Source organism: Podarcis gaigeae (assembly GCF_964106915.1).
Source record: "Podarcis gaigeae genome assembly, chromosome: 9".
NCBI classification, from domain to species: domain Eukaryota; kingdom Metazoa; phylum Chordata; class Lepidosauria; order Squamata; family Lacertidae; genus Podarcis; species Podarcis gaigeae.
Genome location: NC_139685.1, coordinates 4,549,596 through 4,566,042, shown reverse-complemented (window position 1 = coordinate 4,566,042; position 16,447 = coordinate 4,549,596). Strand labels below are relative to the sequence as shown.

The 16,447-nt window shown below is 45.1% G+C and overlaps 2 protein-coding genes across 4 annotated transcripts in view; one reads left to right on the top strand and one right to left on the bottom strand.

The window, feature by feature from the left end:
* The window catches only part of LOC310825198 (ADP-ribosyl cyclase/cyclic ADP-ribose hydrolase 1-like), a 28,173-nt gene extending 27,621 nt beyond the window's left edge, over positions 1-552 (bottom strand). Inside the window, exon 1 of one of the 2 annotated variants that reach the window (XR_014555157.1) lies at positions 390-532. The gene's annotated coding sequence lies outside the window, so the exon portion shown is untranslated. Of the gene's footprint in view, positions 1-389 lie in introns of both variants that reach the window. The other variant, XM_083698455.1, reaches the window with a different exon arrangement.
* Positions 553-9,100: 8,548 nt separating this feature from the next.
* FBXL5 (F-box and leucine rich repeat protein 5) overlaps positions 9,101-16,447 on the top strand; it is a 33,732-nt gene continuing 26,385 nt past the window's right edge. The window contains exon 1 of one of the 2 annotated variants that reach the window (XM_083698265.1): positions 9,101-9,372. In XM_083698265.1, coding sequence (XP_083554391.1) covers positions 9,289-9,372 — 84 coding nt within the window. In that variant the 5' untranslated portion in view covers positions 9,101-9,288. The remainder of the gene's footprint in view (positions 9,373-16,447) is intronic. The other variant, XM_083698264.1, reaches the window with a different exon arrangement.

Below are 16,447 nucleotides of genomic sequence, written 5' to 3'. Positions count from 1 at the left end.
AATAAACTGGGTGGGACCATAGTTTTGGAATTCTCCTTAAAAAGAAAAAGGCATTCTCAACAAGCCAAATAACAAGGTAGTTTGTGACAACTTTCAGAGCGGTAGCGTGTTAGTATTTTGCAGCAATAATTACTTTCCCTGTGGCACATTAAATGCTAAGGATAAATTTATTATCAAAAAGCAAAATCAACAAGAAAATTTCCAAAATCCACATTAGAGCAAGCAAGGCCTTTATTTGCCCAACCAAAATGTCACAAAATTGTAAGCAAGCTTTTGAATTCTTTATCTTCTATAAGATAAAGCCCTGGTTGTTTCCATAAGAAATGCAGCTGGAGATGCTTTATCCCAAGTAAGAGGTTTTCTACATATTCCTCTAGTGAAAGCTTAACTGACTGGTCAATTCAGGTGGAGGCTGGACTTGGTGCCTTCCGGCTCAGCTGGCCGCTTCATACCGCGGTGGCCATGGCAGACGGAGGCTCTGGGCACGATGCTGCTTCAGCGCGGCATGGCAGAGGCGGGCAAGGGAGGTGAGCTGATGCCGGGAGGCGCCGCGTCCAGCCTCCGCCTCTTCTCTGGCGCCCTCCAGAACTTGGCGCCCCGCGCCACTAGCCTCTGTGGGTAAGACGCCCCTAAGGCGCTCCCAGGTAACCTCAGCTTCCTCCATATAACGAAACCTCAACAATGCATAATAACAATCATTGCAGAGTTCTCCTAGTGGTGCAGCAGTAAAACTGCGACACGTTTGCACAGCTTAAGCAGGGTCCAGTATGGTTTCCAATTGGATGGGGGACTGAGATTCTTGCACTGCAGAGGAGGGGAGTAGATGACCCTCAGGGTCCATGCCAACTCCACAATTCTATGATTCTGTTCTTTTACAATAGGCTCAGCAACAAAAGAGGCCGAAACCTTCTCACCATGGGAACTGTTACACGGAAGACAGAATCAAGAGTCAAGACGACCTTGACAGATTGGAGGACTGGGCCCAAACAAAGAAAATGAATTTCAATAGGGACGAATGTCAGGTTCTGCACTTAGGCAGCAAGAACCAGCTGCACAAATATAAGATGGGGAACACCTGGGTTGCCAGTAGTACATGGGGAAAGGATCTACAGTGGGATGCAGCAGTAAAAAAAAAGGTAATGTGATTCTAGGCTTCATCAGCAGATGCCTAGTGTCTAGATCAAGGGAGTATTACCTCTGCTTTGGTCAGACCCCCCCTGGACTACTGTGTCCAGTTCTGGGAGCCACAATTTGAGAAGGAAGCTGGGACGTGTGCAGAGGAGGATGATCAGGAAGATCAAGGGTCATAGCATAGCACTGTAGAGTTGGAAGGGACCCTGAGGATCATCTAGTCCAACCCCCTGCAATGCAGGAATATGCAGCTGGTCCATACAGGGATCGAACCTGCAACCTTGGTGTTATCAGCACCATGGTCTAACCAACTGAGCTATCCAGGAAACCAAGCCTTATGATGAATGGCTGAGGACGTTGGGTATGTTTAGCCTGGGTAAGAGGAGACTGAGAGGAGATTTGGTAGCTATCTTCTAATATCTTCCAGCCTCTGGGCAGCTGTCCAAAGGTCTAGGTTGTGCGGAGCAGTTGCAGCAACAGAGAGACCCTGATGGGTTGTGCACCCATAACCTGAGACCTCCTGCACGGAAGGCACCACTGCTCTTCCCGCTTCAGGCCCCTTCTGGTTCTCGTAGACAAGTGGGGCAGGGAAAGGTGAGGAGTCTGCTGAGCCATCTGTCAGCTGAACCATCTCTTCTTCCTCTGTCTCAGACTGCCCTTACTCTGCCCCTTCCCCTGGTTCCTGCCTTGTGGGCGGCATCAAACCTCCCCCCCAATCACTGGCCCCTTCTCCTGGGTCACTCTCCTGGCCCCATGCCTCTGCCCCACACTCTTCGGGCTGCTGTCATCTTGTCCCGCTGCTTCCCTGCCCCCTGGAAAGCCGCTCTTTAGTGCTCAGTCGGAGCTAACAGCAATCAAGTTTCCCATTTAAAATGAAAGAGCATGTTTTCCTTGGCAAAGAAGCAAGGCAAAGGGGAAACCGCTCGGATCCATGCCTAGGGAGTGCGAGTCGAGTAGAAAACCACTTGGGGCTTGTGCTTCCTCTAGGCACAGGAGAAGCAGAAGTGTGGATGAGCCCTGAATCAAGATTGAAAGCAGGTTGCTGAGGACACACAGGAAGGATTCCAGATTGAGAAAAACTGCATGTTTGTGTTACAAATGGGTTAGTGTGTGCATAGCCTTACAATATGTACAGGCAGCTTCACCAGCAGCCATCTTGTTGTTGTTGTTGTAGAATTTGAAAGCTTGCAAACAGTACCCTGAATATTTTTTTAAAGGCTTAATTGCTTTGATTCGCCCCTGACCTATAAATATGTATTTCCTTTGTTTTAATAGTTCCAGGCCAGGGACGGGGAGGGAGAGCACTCTGGAGTCTTCCAAGAAACTGCAGCTGCAAAAGGCTCAAGAACTGAAAACAGATTCAGGCACTACTATTTCTTTATTTATTACATTGAGCTCCCAGTTTTCTTCCCAAGAGCTCAAAGTGAGAGATGACCAGTCTACAAAGCAGCTTGAAACGAGGCTGGAGAACTAAACCGGGTGCCCAGCTAATTGCTCTCCTTGCATGGGAAAATGACCAATTTTGACTCCTTGTAGAGGTTAACCAAACCTTGCCTCAAGTTAGCTGGAAATATGGGAAAGTCTTGGAAGGAAACTGCAAATAGGTTTCTTCATCATGACACCTGCCCTAGAAAAGGCTGGGTTAGAAACTGCAAGTGTTTAATAGTCATTGTACTTGTATTTGTTTAAAAACCAATACAAATTTGTTTTTTAAAATAAAAAAAAAACACCAAGGAGATTACTTACACGTTGCCCCCTGCTCCTGAGCTGGAGGACTGAGGAACTGTTGGTGGGCTTCATGATCCGCTAAATCAAAGTAGGCTGTTTTAATGCCCTGGTTAGGGAGTATTGTTGGTGTTGGCTCAGGACAGAGAATGCTGCAACACCAAATGTCTAATAAAAAGCTGCAAACTGAACATTCCCTTGACTGTATCTGTTACACAAAGGTGCCATCTAGAGGATATGGCTCTTCATAGATTTAATCTGACAAATGGCAGCCTGCTTCCTACAACAACCACAGAATAGGTAACTTTAATATCGCAGGTGAGATCTGCAGATCCTCCCTGCTAAATGCAGCCTGCCAGCTATACGTTGGCAGGGACTCAGCAAACCCTTCAGATTTTGCTGTCTGCTTCATCCAGTTTGGTAGGTCACAAGCTATGGTGGCCTGACACAGACCACGTATTCACTCAGCAGTCCTTGTTGCACTCAAGGAGAGAAGTGGATATGAAGAGATAGAACAGGCTCCCCCAACCTCGGGCCCTCCAGATGTTTTGAGACTACAGTTCCCCTCATCCCTGACCACTGGTCCTGCTAGTTAGGGATCATGGGAGTTGTAGGCCAAAAACATCTAGAGGGCCAAGGTTGGGGAAGGCTGAGATAGACCCTTGTCCCAGTTGGAGGATCAAAAGGAGGGACTTATCAGTACACTATTTCTTTTTTTTTAACCACCCTCAACCATCATTTCACCATACCCTCCAACATTTCTCTCTTGAAAATAGGTATGCCCTATCATATGCGGGTGGCACTGTGGTCTAAACCACTGAGCCTTGAATCCGCATGATGGGATGAGCTCCCATTGCTCTGTCCCAGCTCCTGCCAACCTAGCAATTTGAAAGCACACTGGTGCAAGTAGATAAATAGGTACCACTGCGGCGAGAAGGTAAATGGCGTTTCCGTGCACTGCTCTGGTTTCCATCACAGTGTTCCATTGTGCCAGAAGCAGTTTAGCCATGCTGGCCACATGACCCAGAAAGCTGTCTGTGGACAAACACTGGCTCCCTTGGCCTGAAGCGAGAGGAGCGCTGCAACCCCATAGTCGCCTTTGACTGAACGTAACTGTCCAGGGATCCTTTGCCATTTTTACACCCTATCATAACCCCCAACATTTCTCCAATGAAAAAAGTAATGTCCTAAGGAAAAGCGTGACATTCTGGGATCAAATCAGAAACTGGGATGGCTCCTGAAAATCCAGGACTGTGCCTGCAAAATAAGGACACGAGGGCTCTGTTTCACCTGCTGCTGCCTCTGGATGCTTCTACCAGCCCATCCACCATTGCTTCTACCATCAGCTTCCATCTTGTGTCCTACAGTCCCTAGGGATGTGGGTGGCACTGAGATCTAAACCACTGAGCCTCTTGGGCTTGGCGATCAGAAGGTTGGCAGTTCAAATCCATGCAATGTGCTGAGCTCCCGTTGCTCTGTCCCAGCTTCTGCCAACCTAGCAGTTCAAAAGCATACCAGCGCAAGTAGATAAATAGGGTATCGCTGCGGCAGGAAGGTAAACTGTGTTTTTGTGCACTCTAGTTTCCATCACGGTGTTCCATTGCACCAGAAGTGGTTTAGTCATGCTGGCCACATGACCCTGAAAACTGTCTGTGGACAAACACCGGTTCCCTCAGCCTGAAAAGTGAGATGAGGGCCACACCACATAGTCACCTTTTACCGGGCTTAACCGTCCAGGGGTCCTTTACCATTAGCCTGCAACACCCACCAGAAACATCTGGGTCCCACATTTGAGACATCTCATCAAGGCTGCTGTTGTATCTCCCACCTGTCAAGAACAGCCCAATGTGCCTTACAGAAGGTAGAAGGAGTGGAAACCTCGTTTCCCTTGAGTTTTCAGAGAGCTGAGCAGCATGCAGACCTTGAGTCCCTTCAGGGAAAAAGACGAGTATAAATTAATAACAATAATACAAATACTGGTGTGAGTTTACAGGGAGTGAGGTTAGCCTGCATGATACCTGAGTCCCTTTTAATACCTGAGGTTGTTGAGCTCTTGAAGTAGTTGTGGTTTGTTTTTGAAGTTTTTGAGCTATGGGGGGGGGGAGCGTGCTGACACGAGTTGCCGTATATATCCGGATTTTCCCGGACATTTTTGTGTGTGTGTGATTTCCACATGGACACTGCTTCCGACTGCAGTATTCCAATTATGTTCGGGAAATTCCAGGCATATGGCAACCCTAAACTAGCCAGGCAAGTTTCTTGATGTATTTCTTGAACAAAGGAAGTTGTTCTGTGTTAGAGGGTAAATGGGAGAGGCCACCACTGTTATGTAATGAAGTTCTCACCCTGGGCCAGCAGGGGGATACTGTAGATAGTTTTCATTCAGGTCCACATATGCAAATAAGGGATTGAAAGTGACATTCAGTGATTGGATAGTTACAGAAAATGGTTACTGTTGCGTTCTAGTGGAGTTCTATATAAGCAGGCTGGCTGAACCCTTCAATTCAGTTCTATTCTGGCCTGTAAATAAACAAGAGCTGTTTGAAGAATCGCTGTGTTGTCTGATATGTCCACCCACAACTTAACAACCACCTTTTGTTGGAGTTTGTTCTGCTGTTGGACAGCTCTGTTAGAAAGTTCTTCCTTAGTCAGAATCTCCTTGTTCCCTCTTCCATGTGACAGTCCTTTAGATATTTGAAGATGACAATATACTTCTGTTGATGCAGCCTTGAATAGCCGTAGGTTTCCCCTGTGCCGCACCACACTGTTGACTCGTGTTCAGCTTGTGGTCTAAGACTCCTAGATCCTTTTCACATGTACTACTGGCAAGCCAGATATTCCCCATCTTATATTTGTGCAGCTGGTTCTTCTTGGCTAAGTACAGAACCTTACATTTGTCCCTACTGAAATTCATTTTGTTAGTTTGGGCCCAATTCTCCAATCTGGTTTTCTGTGGCATTGGCTACCCCTCCCACTTTGCTATCATCTGCAAATTTGATTAAAGGTAAAGGTAATCCCCTCAATTCCTCAGTCCAGGTCCTTTATAAAGATGTTGAACTACAACGGCTTCAGGACAAAACTCTGTGGCACCCCACTAGTCACTTTTTCTCTTTGGATTTGGTCAATCAAGAAGTTACAAATCCACCTAACAGTTACATTGCCCAGCCCACATTTTACCCTATACAGTATCATAAAAACGTCTCTGCTGTTTGCCCTTTGTAATAGGAATTTAATGGTCTTAGATATATGGTAATGTTCATAAGTGTACCAACCAAGCACATACATAGATCAGCACAGGAAGGCCAACCTGGAACCATTTTGATTCTTAAACTGACTCTCTGTAAGGTCAAAATGGAAAAGCCTCCCCATTGTCTTTTCTTTCACAAATCCTGTCTGTGTTTGAATAGGGTGTGAGCCTGAGACCTGGCCCAGGAACTAAGTATTTATCACTAGCCAGGCTACCCAGGAAATCCAATCAAGTAACCTGCCAGACAGGAGATAAACAAGGACAAGAGATAAACAACATTTAAATTTCTGTTTAGACCACCTTTTCTGTGATGTATGTATGATGTTTCTGGGGGTGGTCTTGATCTACAGGGTGGCAATTTCAAAAGTCTTTATAAGGCCTTGCACACCATTTTTCTGGATCCTCCTCCTGCGTGTGAGGGGAGCACCCTGTTGCAACAGATCAATAAAGATCAAGCCTACAGGCTGCTTTGCTTCTCAATATTCTCTGGTTGGCCTCTGTTATTCTCTCCTACCAATAGGGAACCTATGTAAGGACTCTATATGGGCTCTTGGGTACCCCATAAGGGAAAAGGGCAATTTTTGTTTACAACACCTTCCAAAGGAAACACAAACCCTGGGTAAGCTCCTGGAACCTCGTATCACACAGTGGTGTCCAGTAGATTTGAATCATTCGCCTTTAGATTTCATAGCAAAGTAGGATTATATAGTTTAATTTAAAGTTTAATTATGGATGTGTGAAAAGCTGGTTTGGCACCATTTCTAAAACTCCCCAAAGCTACTGGCTTTATCGTTAAGGCCTTGGTATAGTATAGGTAAGTGATGGCAGCGCTTGGAGGAATCAGTAGTTTGGATAAAAGCTGGTTCTCCCCATATAAGACGACAGAGGAGTGGAGTGTCTCTCCACATTTGGTGGGGTTCTGAAGAGTGGGGTTGGGGGAACCTGTGACCCACCAGCTGTTGCTGGATTGCCGCTGTCCTTCCTACTTGTGAGTGACCACTGGAGATGCTGGAGGTGGGGGTGCAATAGGTTTGCCATCCCCTGCAGACACTATTATTTCAGCCTTGCTCTGACCTCCCACCTTCTAGAGTACTTTGCAGTACTATGTTGTGTTGTAAATAAAAATATGCCCTTTTCCCTTATGGGGTATCCAAGAGCCCATATAGAGTCCTTACATAGGTTCCCTATTGGTAGGAGAAAATAACAGAGGCCAACCAGAGAATATTGAGAAGCAAAGCAGCTAGTAAGCTTGATCTTTATTGATCTGTTGCAACAGGGTACTCCCCTCACAGATCAATAAAGATCAATAAAGAACAGATTGATCTGTTGCAACAGGGTACTCCCCTCACGTCAGGGACGCAAGTGGCGCTGTGGGTTAAAGCCTCAGCGCCTAGGACTTGCCGATCGAAAGGTCGGCGGTTCGAATCCCTGCGGCGGGGTGCGCTCCCGCTGCTCGGTCCCAGCGCCTGCCAACCTAGCAGCTCGAAAGCACCTCCGGGTGCAAGTAGATAAATAGGGACCGCTTACCAGCGGGAAGGTAAACGGCGTTTCCGTGTGCGGCTCTGGCTCGCCAGAGCAGCGATGTCACGCTGGCCACGTGACCCGGAAGTGTCTCCGGACAGCGCTGGCCCCTGGCCTCTTGAGTGAGATGGGCGCACAACCCCAGAGTCTGTCAAGACTGGCCCGTACAGGCAGGGGTACCTTTACCTTTACCTTACTCCCCTCACACGCAGGAGAGGAAGAGGACCCAGAACAATGGCCTGCAAGACCTTATAAAGACTATTGAAATTGCCACCCTGTAGATCAAGACCACCCCCAGAAACATTATGCATACATCACAGAAGGGGTGTAACCTAAGACCACCCCTCAGATACATCCCACCTACATTAGAGAAATTTAAATGTTGTTTTTCTCCTGTCACAGTTTATCTCCTGTCTGGCAATTTACTTGATTGCATTTCCTGGGGAGCCTGGCCATTCTTTTGTAGTGGTAAAATACTTATTTCCTGGGCCAGGTCACAGGCTCACACCTTATTCATATCTTAAATGTGTCCTTAAGACAGGATTTGTGAGGAAAGAGACAATGGGGAGACTTTTCCATTTTGACCATGCAGAGAAACATTTGCTCAGTTTAGGAATCAAAATGGTTCCAGGTTGGCTTTCCTGTGCTGATCTATGTACGTGTGGTTATGAACGTTGCCATATTCCTATCACAGTTGTGATCCATTTTTCTCTCTCCAAGTCTCAGACCTCCAACCTGGAATATGAGGATAACTTTGTTGCTATGTTATGTATTCCGTGTTTTTATATCGTAAACTGCTTTGTGATCTTCCGATGAAGGGGTGGTATGTAAATTTAATAGATAAAAATAAAACAATAGCTACACAGCGGGTGGAATTTGCGGAGGGTCATCTTTCAAAAAGTATGTTTAGGGATGAAAAACTTAAGCCCCCAAATGGAAAATGAGCGAGGTCCCAAGGAAAGAAGAATGGCAACTTAAGCTGATGGAATAAGCTGATGGAAGACTTAACACATAGAATAAGGGAACAGGAAGAAAATACGTTTAAAGAAGACTGGAAAATGTTGGACTATATGGGGCGAATTATGTACACCTGGAAATGTTGGCAGCATTAAGATAAATTCAACAGTGTAAATAAGTTTTGATGGAGGTAATAATGGAATACTGAATGGTATAGTTTATATAAAATATGCAGGGATTTATGATATGCAAAATGAACCATGTTCATTAAGGATGTTTAAATGAACATTCTAAATTGTAAAACAGAAAATTGAATAAAAATGATATATTAAAAAAAGAAAACCCCAAACTTAAATGTTTGACCACAAAATGAAAACTGATCTCGGAAGAGCTGGAACTTCTCTGCTAACTGGGGTGTGGATGTAGATCCCTGGATTGATTTCTTCCCACTTCTGCCCTGGGAGACATTGAAACAAACGAAGGGGGGGGGGGGTGGAGAAGGCTCCTCCATGACACACCCGGAAGCGACCTATCCAGTCCACGCGTCTCCTCTACCCTCCGCAGCTCTCGGGTTTGTCCTTCGCGCACGTGACTCGGCGGGTGGAAGCGGGGCGCACGCGCAGAAGGGCCAGCGTCTCCGGCCGCGGCTGCCGAGCGAGAGCGCCTGGTCTCTCTCTCTCTCTCTATATATATATGGGGGAGAGAAGATGGCTCCCTTCCCTGAGGAGGTGGATGTTTTCACGGCCCCGCACTGGCGGATGAAGCAGCTCGTCGGGCTTTATTGTGACAAGGTAGGAGGGGGGAAGGGGAGGTTTCTGAGGGGCGGGCGACGCGCCGGGCATGGCCGTGTGGGGGGGGGGAGGGCGAGGTGGTCGCGCGCCCCTCGTTACGTGAGGCGCCGGGACACGCCCCTCGGCCCCCTCAGGCCCCGCTCGGCCGGCGTTCGTTAGCTGCGTGAGAGGGGATGCGCGCGCACCCTCGGGGGAGCCGGAGGAGAGAGGGGCGCCTGCGCAGCTGCCACCGCCTGGCGCGCGCCGTGACTCCTCTCGGCCACCGTCGCCCGTACACTCGTTTCCCCCCCCCCCCCGCTTGCAGGTTTCCCCTCTTTCTTCCCCGGTTTTTTGGCGCTTGGTTGCGAAGCCCTTTCCCTCGCAGGGCTCTGTCGCCGGCTGCGCTTCCTTCCCGATATTAGCGGAGACGTGACGCAGCTTCTCCGCTGGTGGTGGGGTTTTGTATCTCGGATGAGGCCTTCTCGCCACACGTGTGCACGCACGAACGCGTGTCCCTTGCTTAAGAATCTTTTCCAAAGGCAGCCCCCCCCCCCCCAACGAAGCGCGGCCTAAGTGCCTTAGGCGCCGACTGTCCCTCCTCCACTGCGATTCCCAGCTATGCTGCTACATCAAGGCAGAAACTCTGTAGAAAACGTTATTGGACTTTTGGTGACATGAGCCATGCGTGTCGAATATGGACAAAGAAAAGCTCGTTCAGAAATCCAAATGTCAAAAAACATAGATGGTTGGCATTCCTCTGTGCGCCTCCGGGGTTGAAGTCAAACTCTAGGAGAGTTACAGTGCCTGCTGTGACTGTAGAGACATTGGCATTTCTTTTCTCTGTGCTTCTCCCAGCAGTCCTTCCTCCTCCGGTCACTGCTGTGGATGAACAAGGATTCCCACATGAGGTTAATGTTTCCAGCCTTCATGCCACGTTTGCAATGCAGAGTTGGTGTGTCAGCAGGCGCAACTTAAAGGCAGATTTTTCTCTCCCTGTATCATTTTAGAGTGCACGTTCCTTGAAGCAGGTGTCTTTGCTTTTTAAGTTGGCAGCTTAACAAGTAAAGGAGAGCAAGGAAATAAAGAGATCGCAGGGGCCCAAGATAATGTATTGCTCAATGTCTTTTGGTTATTACAGCTTCCTGATGGCATGTTTGGCTTGACCCAGTCAGTTTAGCCAGTGATCAGAGGTTATGGGAGTTGTAATCCCAACAAGCTTTAAAGGCTCAAGGTTGAAGCAAGGTGGTCTAGCACAAGGTGGTTTGTAAAAAAGGCAGTCACACACTGTGAATGGGGAGCATAACTGATTTACCTGGCAGCTGCACACCCCTTTTCCCTCAAAAGTAATTTGCAACTACAGTGGTACCTCTGGATATGAACGGGATCTGTTCCAGAGCCCCGTTCGCATCTAGAAGCAAATGTAACTAGCGACAGCCCATCTGCGCATGCATGCGTCGCTTTTCGCCACTTTTGCGCATGCGCGTGACGTCATTTTTACCGTCTGCGCATGTGCAAGCGGCCAAACCTGGAAGTAACACGCTCTGTTACTTCCGGGTTGCCATGGAGCGCAACTCGAACACGCTCAACCCGAAGCACAATCAACCTGAGGTATGACTATACAATTTTTGTTGGCAGTTTTTTCCACATAGCAATGCAGATTTTGATTATTGAGTGTGTTCATGTGCCTTTATTTCAAGTTGCCAGTAAAGAATAACTTAAAACAATATAAACTGTAGGTTTCAGGTGGCTACTATCAAACTGTAGGGCAGGGCACATTCCAGGCTTGCAAGACTTAGTTTTTCACTAGATTCCTGAGGCCTAGTAAGTGGAGAGAGGTACAAAATACAGGTACTTAGAATTAAATCTCAGTCCATGAGCGGTTTTTTTGAACCAGAACTGAATTGAACTCACACACCTTCCAATACACAAATATCAATTTCTGTGTACGCTTCTTCTCCACCCTTCTTCATGTCAGTAGCATATTTGTTGCCTTGGTTAATTATCTGGGAGTAAGAAAGACTTGATCTATTTCAGGTCACTCCCACATGTACAGGTATATCCTGATCTACCTCCCCACACCCTGCCCCTGCTCTACTACAGGAAAGCCTTTGTAGAAAAGAGCAGCTCAGGGTAAACTTTATTTGCAGTTTAATTTATTTTTTTCAGGTGAGGGGCCATTTTACTTCGCCATATGCATGTCAAATACACAGAATTTACTGAATATGATCACATGTAGTGTGTGTTGCTATAGTACAGCTCTCAACCCCCAGAGCCCACTTGAGATGACTGAAAAATATTGAGGCTCAACAAGATGGTGGTGCAGGGCAAATGGTGGCAGATGGAAGCGAGGTTTAACAAAATCAACATGCAGTTATGGACATCATTTCCCATAGTTCCATAGATCAGCTTTAGACTTAGCTTTTCTCAGTCTAAGTACAGACATTTTCTCTGAAGGGACTGTGACTCAGCCTCTGCGTTTTAGGTAGAACTTCCTGATCCAGAAGCTTCTAGTAGAAACATTTTCATCAGCCATGGGTATTTCATTTTGTTTTTGTTTGTAGACAGGCGTCACTGTCAAAATATTATGATACTGTAGTTAGAAGTTAACATGGTGTACTAGTCATATTTACACTATTATTTTGGTATTATATGAAAAGTGTCTGTGGGAAACTTGATCTAAATTAGTGGTTTAAATTTGCCTCCCCCCCCTTGGTGTTTTAAATCACCACCTTGCCCCTGCACTATCCTTTTAAGTTATGTCGTTTGTTGCTGCCAGTACTAAGGTCACTATCAATGTGGGTTGATATTTTCCTTTGTTTTCCTTTGAGTCATTTGATGGAATATGGGAGTGGAAAGAAGAGTGGAGGAGGAGGTCCTCTGAAATCCTTAGTCTTTAATTAGTGCCTTTGCGGGGCTTACACAGTTATGTCAGAACATGCTACATAATCTCTGAAATAAACCTTTGACCTTAATTATTGTGTTTGCAATTTGCGAAAGGATTTCTCTCTCTTCTTTTTCTCCCTCACCCAGTGTGGGTGCCATTTGAGAAACAAGAGTGCTGGATACTAGTGGCAGAGTTGGCATTGATCCCTACTTTGGGGGTCCCAAGGTGGGAAGAAGTCTTTGTTGTCTGGCCAGATGTTCCTGGTCTGGGTGATGAGATTTGCCTGGATGTTGAATCTGTGGTTGTTCTGGGGCTTGTCCTTTGACTCTGGTTGGGAACACTGATACCTCAGAATAGACCATAGTCACATATTTCTAGCGTAGAAGGATGGTTGCCAACTTATTGTAAAAGAGCATCATCCCGGGCTGTACTCCTGAGTGTAGGAACTGAATTCCTTGAACTTCTTTTTCAAGACATTTCATTTTCTGCCTTCATTGGTGCTAACATTATAGCCTCACTGGCACATCTTAGAGAGTGAGCTGAATGTGGTATCTTTCCTTTTTTTTTTTTTTTTTTTAATAATCTGTTTATTGAGTTTTATACAAATCACCATACAGTCATCTAAAACAGTAACGTAACATACATGAAAAAAGAAAAGAAAAGAGGAAGAACAGGAAAAGCAAAAAGAGAAAAAGAAAAAGGAAAACAAAAAGAGAAAAAGAAGGAAAAAAAAGAAGAAAAAAAAAAGAAGAAGAGAAAAAGAGAAAAAAAAAAAAAGTATTGCAAACATAGTGACTTCCAACCATCCCGGTTTGGGTTACAAAATCCTTATAGCTTACTCGCTAGTTACATTACCAATAAAATTATTCAAACATTGCAGGTGTTAGATTCCATCCGCCGAGACATTCTTCACTCCAAAAATTGTTTCGACATAACCTAAGAATTTACTCCAGTCATTTTTTAATTTGGTGTTGTTTTGGTGCCTAATTCTTTGTGTCAATCTCGCTAGTTCTATGTATTGGAATAGTTTCGACTGCCACTCTTTAATTGTAGGGGTGTTAGGCATTTTCCAATTCTGCGCCAATGAGATCCTGGCCGCAGCCATAGCATATTGAACGAAGTTTTCATCTTCTTTTCTAATCTCATTTCCTACCATTCCTAAAAGGAATGCCTCCGGTATCTTAGGGAAGTTATATTTTAATATTTTCTTTAATTCATCATAGATTTGATCCCAGAATCCTTTCACCACCTCACAGGTCCACCACATATGGAAGAAGTTTCCCACCTTGTTCTTACATCTCCAACAGGTGCTGTCTCCGGTTTTGTACATCTTCCCCAGCCTTGCCGGGGTGATGTACCAGCGATACATCATCTTTTCTAAATTTTCTCGGAGAGCAGCACATGCCGTGAACTTCATTCCCTTCTTCCATAATTTCTGCCACTTTTCCTGTTCCAAGTTATGACCCAAATCTCTGGCCCATTTAACCATAACCCCTTTGACTACCTCGTCCTTAGTTTCCCAGATTAACAGTTGCTTGTACATTTTAGAGAGGAGTTTACTGTTAGATTCCAGTATTTCTACCTGGAATTTCGATTTTTTTTCACACATCCCAGTTTTTTTATGTTCAGACCACAACGCATTAATCTGGTGGTATTGGAGCCAGCTAATTAGTTTTCCTTTTAACTCATCATAGGGTCTAATCCTCCAGCCTCCTTCCCGTTTAACTAAAAGATCTTCGTAAGTCCATCTTCCCCCTTCTTGATTTGTTTTTTTAATTGTTATAATATCAATTGGGGAAAGCCACCAGGGCGTACTGCTTTCAATCACTTTTTTATTCCTGTTCCAGACTTCAAGTAGGGGACCTCTAAAAATATGACTTGAAAAACTTTTATGGGCTTTTCCTTTATCCTGCCACAAGTAGGCATGCCAGCCAAACCTGGCGTCGAAACCTTCAAGATCCAGTAGATCTGAGTTTTTTAAGGTCGCCCAGTCCTTTACCCAGCAGAGGCAGGCAGCATCGTAGTAAAGCCTTAGATCTGGGACTGCGAAACCTCCCCTCTCTCTCGCATCCGTCAGGAGTTTAAACTTAATTCTAGCCCTTTTCCCTTGCCATATGAATTTCGCCAAAGTTTTCTGCCAGGTCTTAAAGCATGATGTTCCTCTAATTACTGGAATGTTCTGGAAAAGAAACAGTAATTTTGGTAAGATGTTCATCTTGATTGCAGCCATCCTGCCTGTCCATGACAGCTTTAACCTATTTCAGGTATCTAGGTCTCTTTTAATTTCTTTCCAGACCTTGGTGTAATTATCCTCCAGTAGATTTATATTCTTTGGCGAAATCCATATTCCCAGGTACTTAACTTTTTTTACCACCTTAATGCCAACCAACTGCTCCAACTGATTCTTGGCGTCTTCATCCAGGTTCTTCACTAGAATTTTAGTTTTCTTCTTATTTAATTTAAACCCCGACAGTTTACCAAATTCTTCTAAAATCTTTATAGTATAGCTAACACTGTCCATTGGTTCCTCTAAAGTTAGCACCAGATCATCGGCATACGCCTTTAGCTTATACTCCTTCTCTCCAATTCTTATTCCCCTTATTCTTGATGCTTCCCTTATCTTGTTCGCAAGTATCTCCAGAACCATAATAAACAAAAGGGGAGACAACGGGCAGCCTTGTCTTGTGCCTTTCGTTATTGTAAAGGGGCTGGAGAGGCTATTGTTGATATTCAGCCTGGCCCTTTGCCCTGAGTAAATTGCCTTTATTCCTTCGAGAAAGGGGCCCTCTATTCCTACTGTTTTCATGCACTGAGTTAAGAAGTTCCAGGAAACATTATCGAATGCTTTTTCGGCGTCAATGAAAATCAGTGATGCCGGAATATCTATCTTCGTATCTAAATATTCGATAATGTTCACTAAGTGCCTGACATTATCCTTTAACTGTCTATTCGGTAAGAATCCCACTTGGTCTTTGTGGATGGTTCTCATTAGATACTTCTTGAGCCTGCTCGCCATAATATCAGCAAAGATCTTATAATCATTGTTGAGCAGGGAAATTGGTCTATAGTTTCTTATGTCCGTTTTTTCTGTATCCGTTTTTGGTATTAACGTAATATGTGCCTCCCTCCACGATTCGGGGATCCTTCCTCCCTGTAGTATGTTGTTAATAACCTCACTGAGCACTGGGGCAATATGTTCTCCTAGTGTTTTATAATATTTAGCAGTTAAACCATCAGGCCCGGGTGCCTTCCCAATTTTCATTTTCTTAATGGCCTCTTTTACTTCCTCTACTGTAACCCTCTTATTTAGATGTTTTTTGTCCTCTTCCGTTAAGCAGATCCCTCCGCATTCAGCCAGGTATTTTTCTATTTCTGCATCATCCTCCTCTCCCTTCTCATACAACTTTCCGTAGAATTGAGTGAACCTTCTTTCTATTTCAACTGACTCTTCCACTATCTCGTCATCTACTATAAGTTTATTTATCACATTTTGCTTTTTTCTTTTTCTTAGCTGCCATGCCAGCAGCTTTCCGGATTTATTTGCTGACTCGAAGTATCTCTGCTTCATATACTTAATTTTCCACTCTATCTCCTGATTTAATAGTGCAGAGTATTGTGCCTGTAACATATTAGAAGTTTGTTTGAGCCTGTCATCTCCTGGTCTTATCACTAATTTTCTTTCGCAATCTTTTAGCTGGGTAAGGATCTCTTCTTTCTTTTGATTTCTCAGTTTTTTCCTATAACTATTTTGTTGTATCAGGAGGCCTCTCAGGACCGCCTTCCCGGCGTCCCAGACTATATCAATGGGCGTACTCTTATTCAAGTTTAGGTCAAAGTAGTTCTTGAGGGTATCTTTAGCCTTATCTATCACCTCCTCGGTTTCGAGGAGGTAGTCGTTCATCGTCCACCTATACGGGCCTGATGTTACCCTTTTTATTTCCAAAACTATTGGGCAGTGGTCTGATAAGGTTCTGGGTTGAATTTCACATTCCTTTACTCTTGTCACAATTGTTCTTGATACCCAAATCTGGTCTATTCTGCCCCAACTCTGGTGGGGTTCTGAGAAGTAAGTAAATTGTTTTGTTACCGGGTTTTTATGCCTCCATGCATCAATTAAATCAAAATTCTCCTCCAGATCTTTGAAAGACCTTGGGAGCTTCCCTTGATTCGCTTTCCCCTTCTTTGTATTTCTATCGAATTCCGGTACTGGTA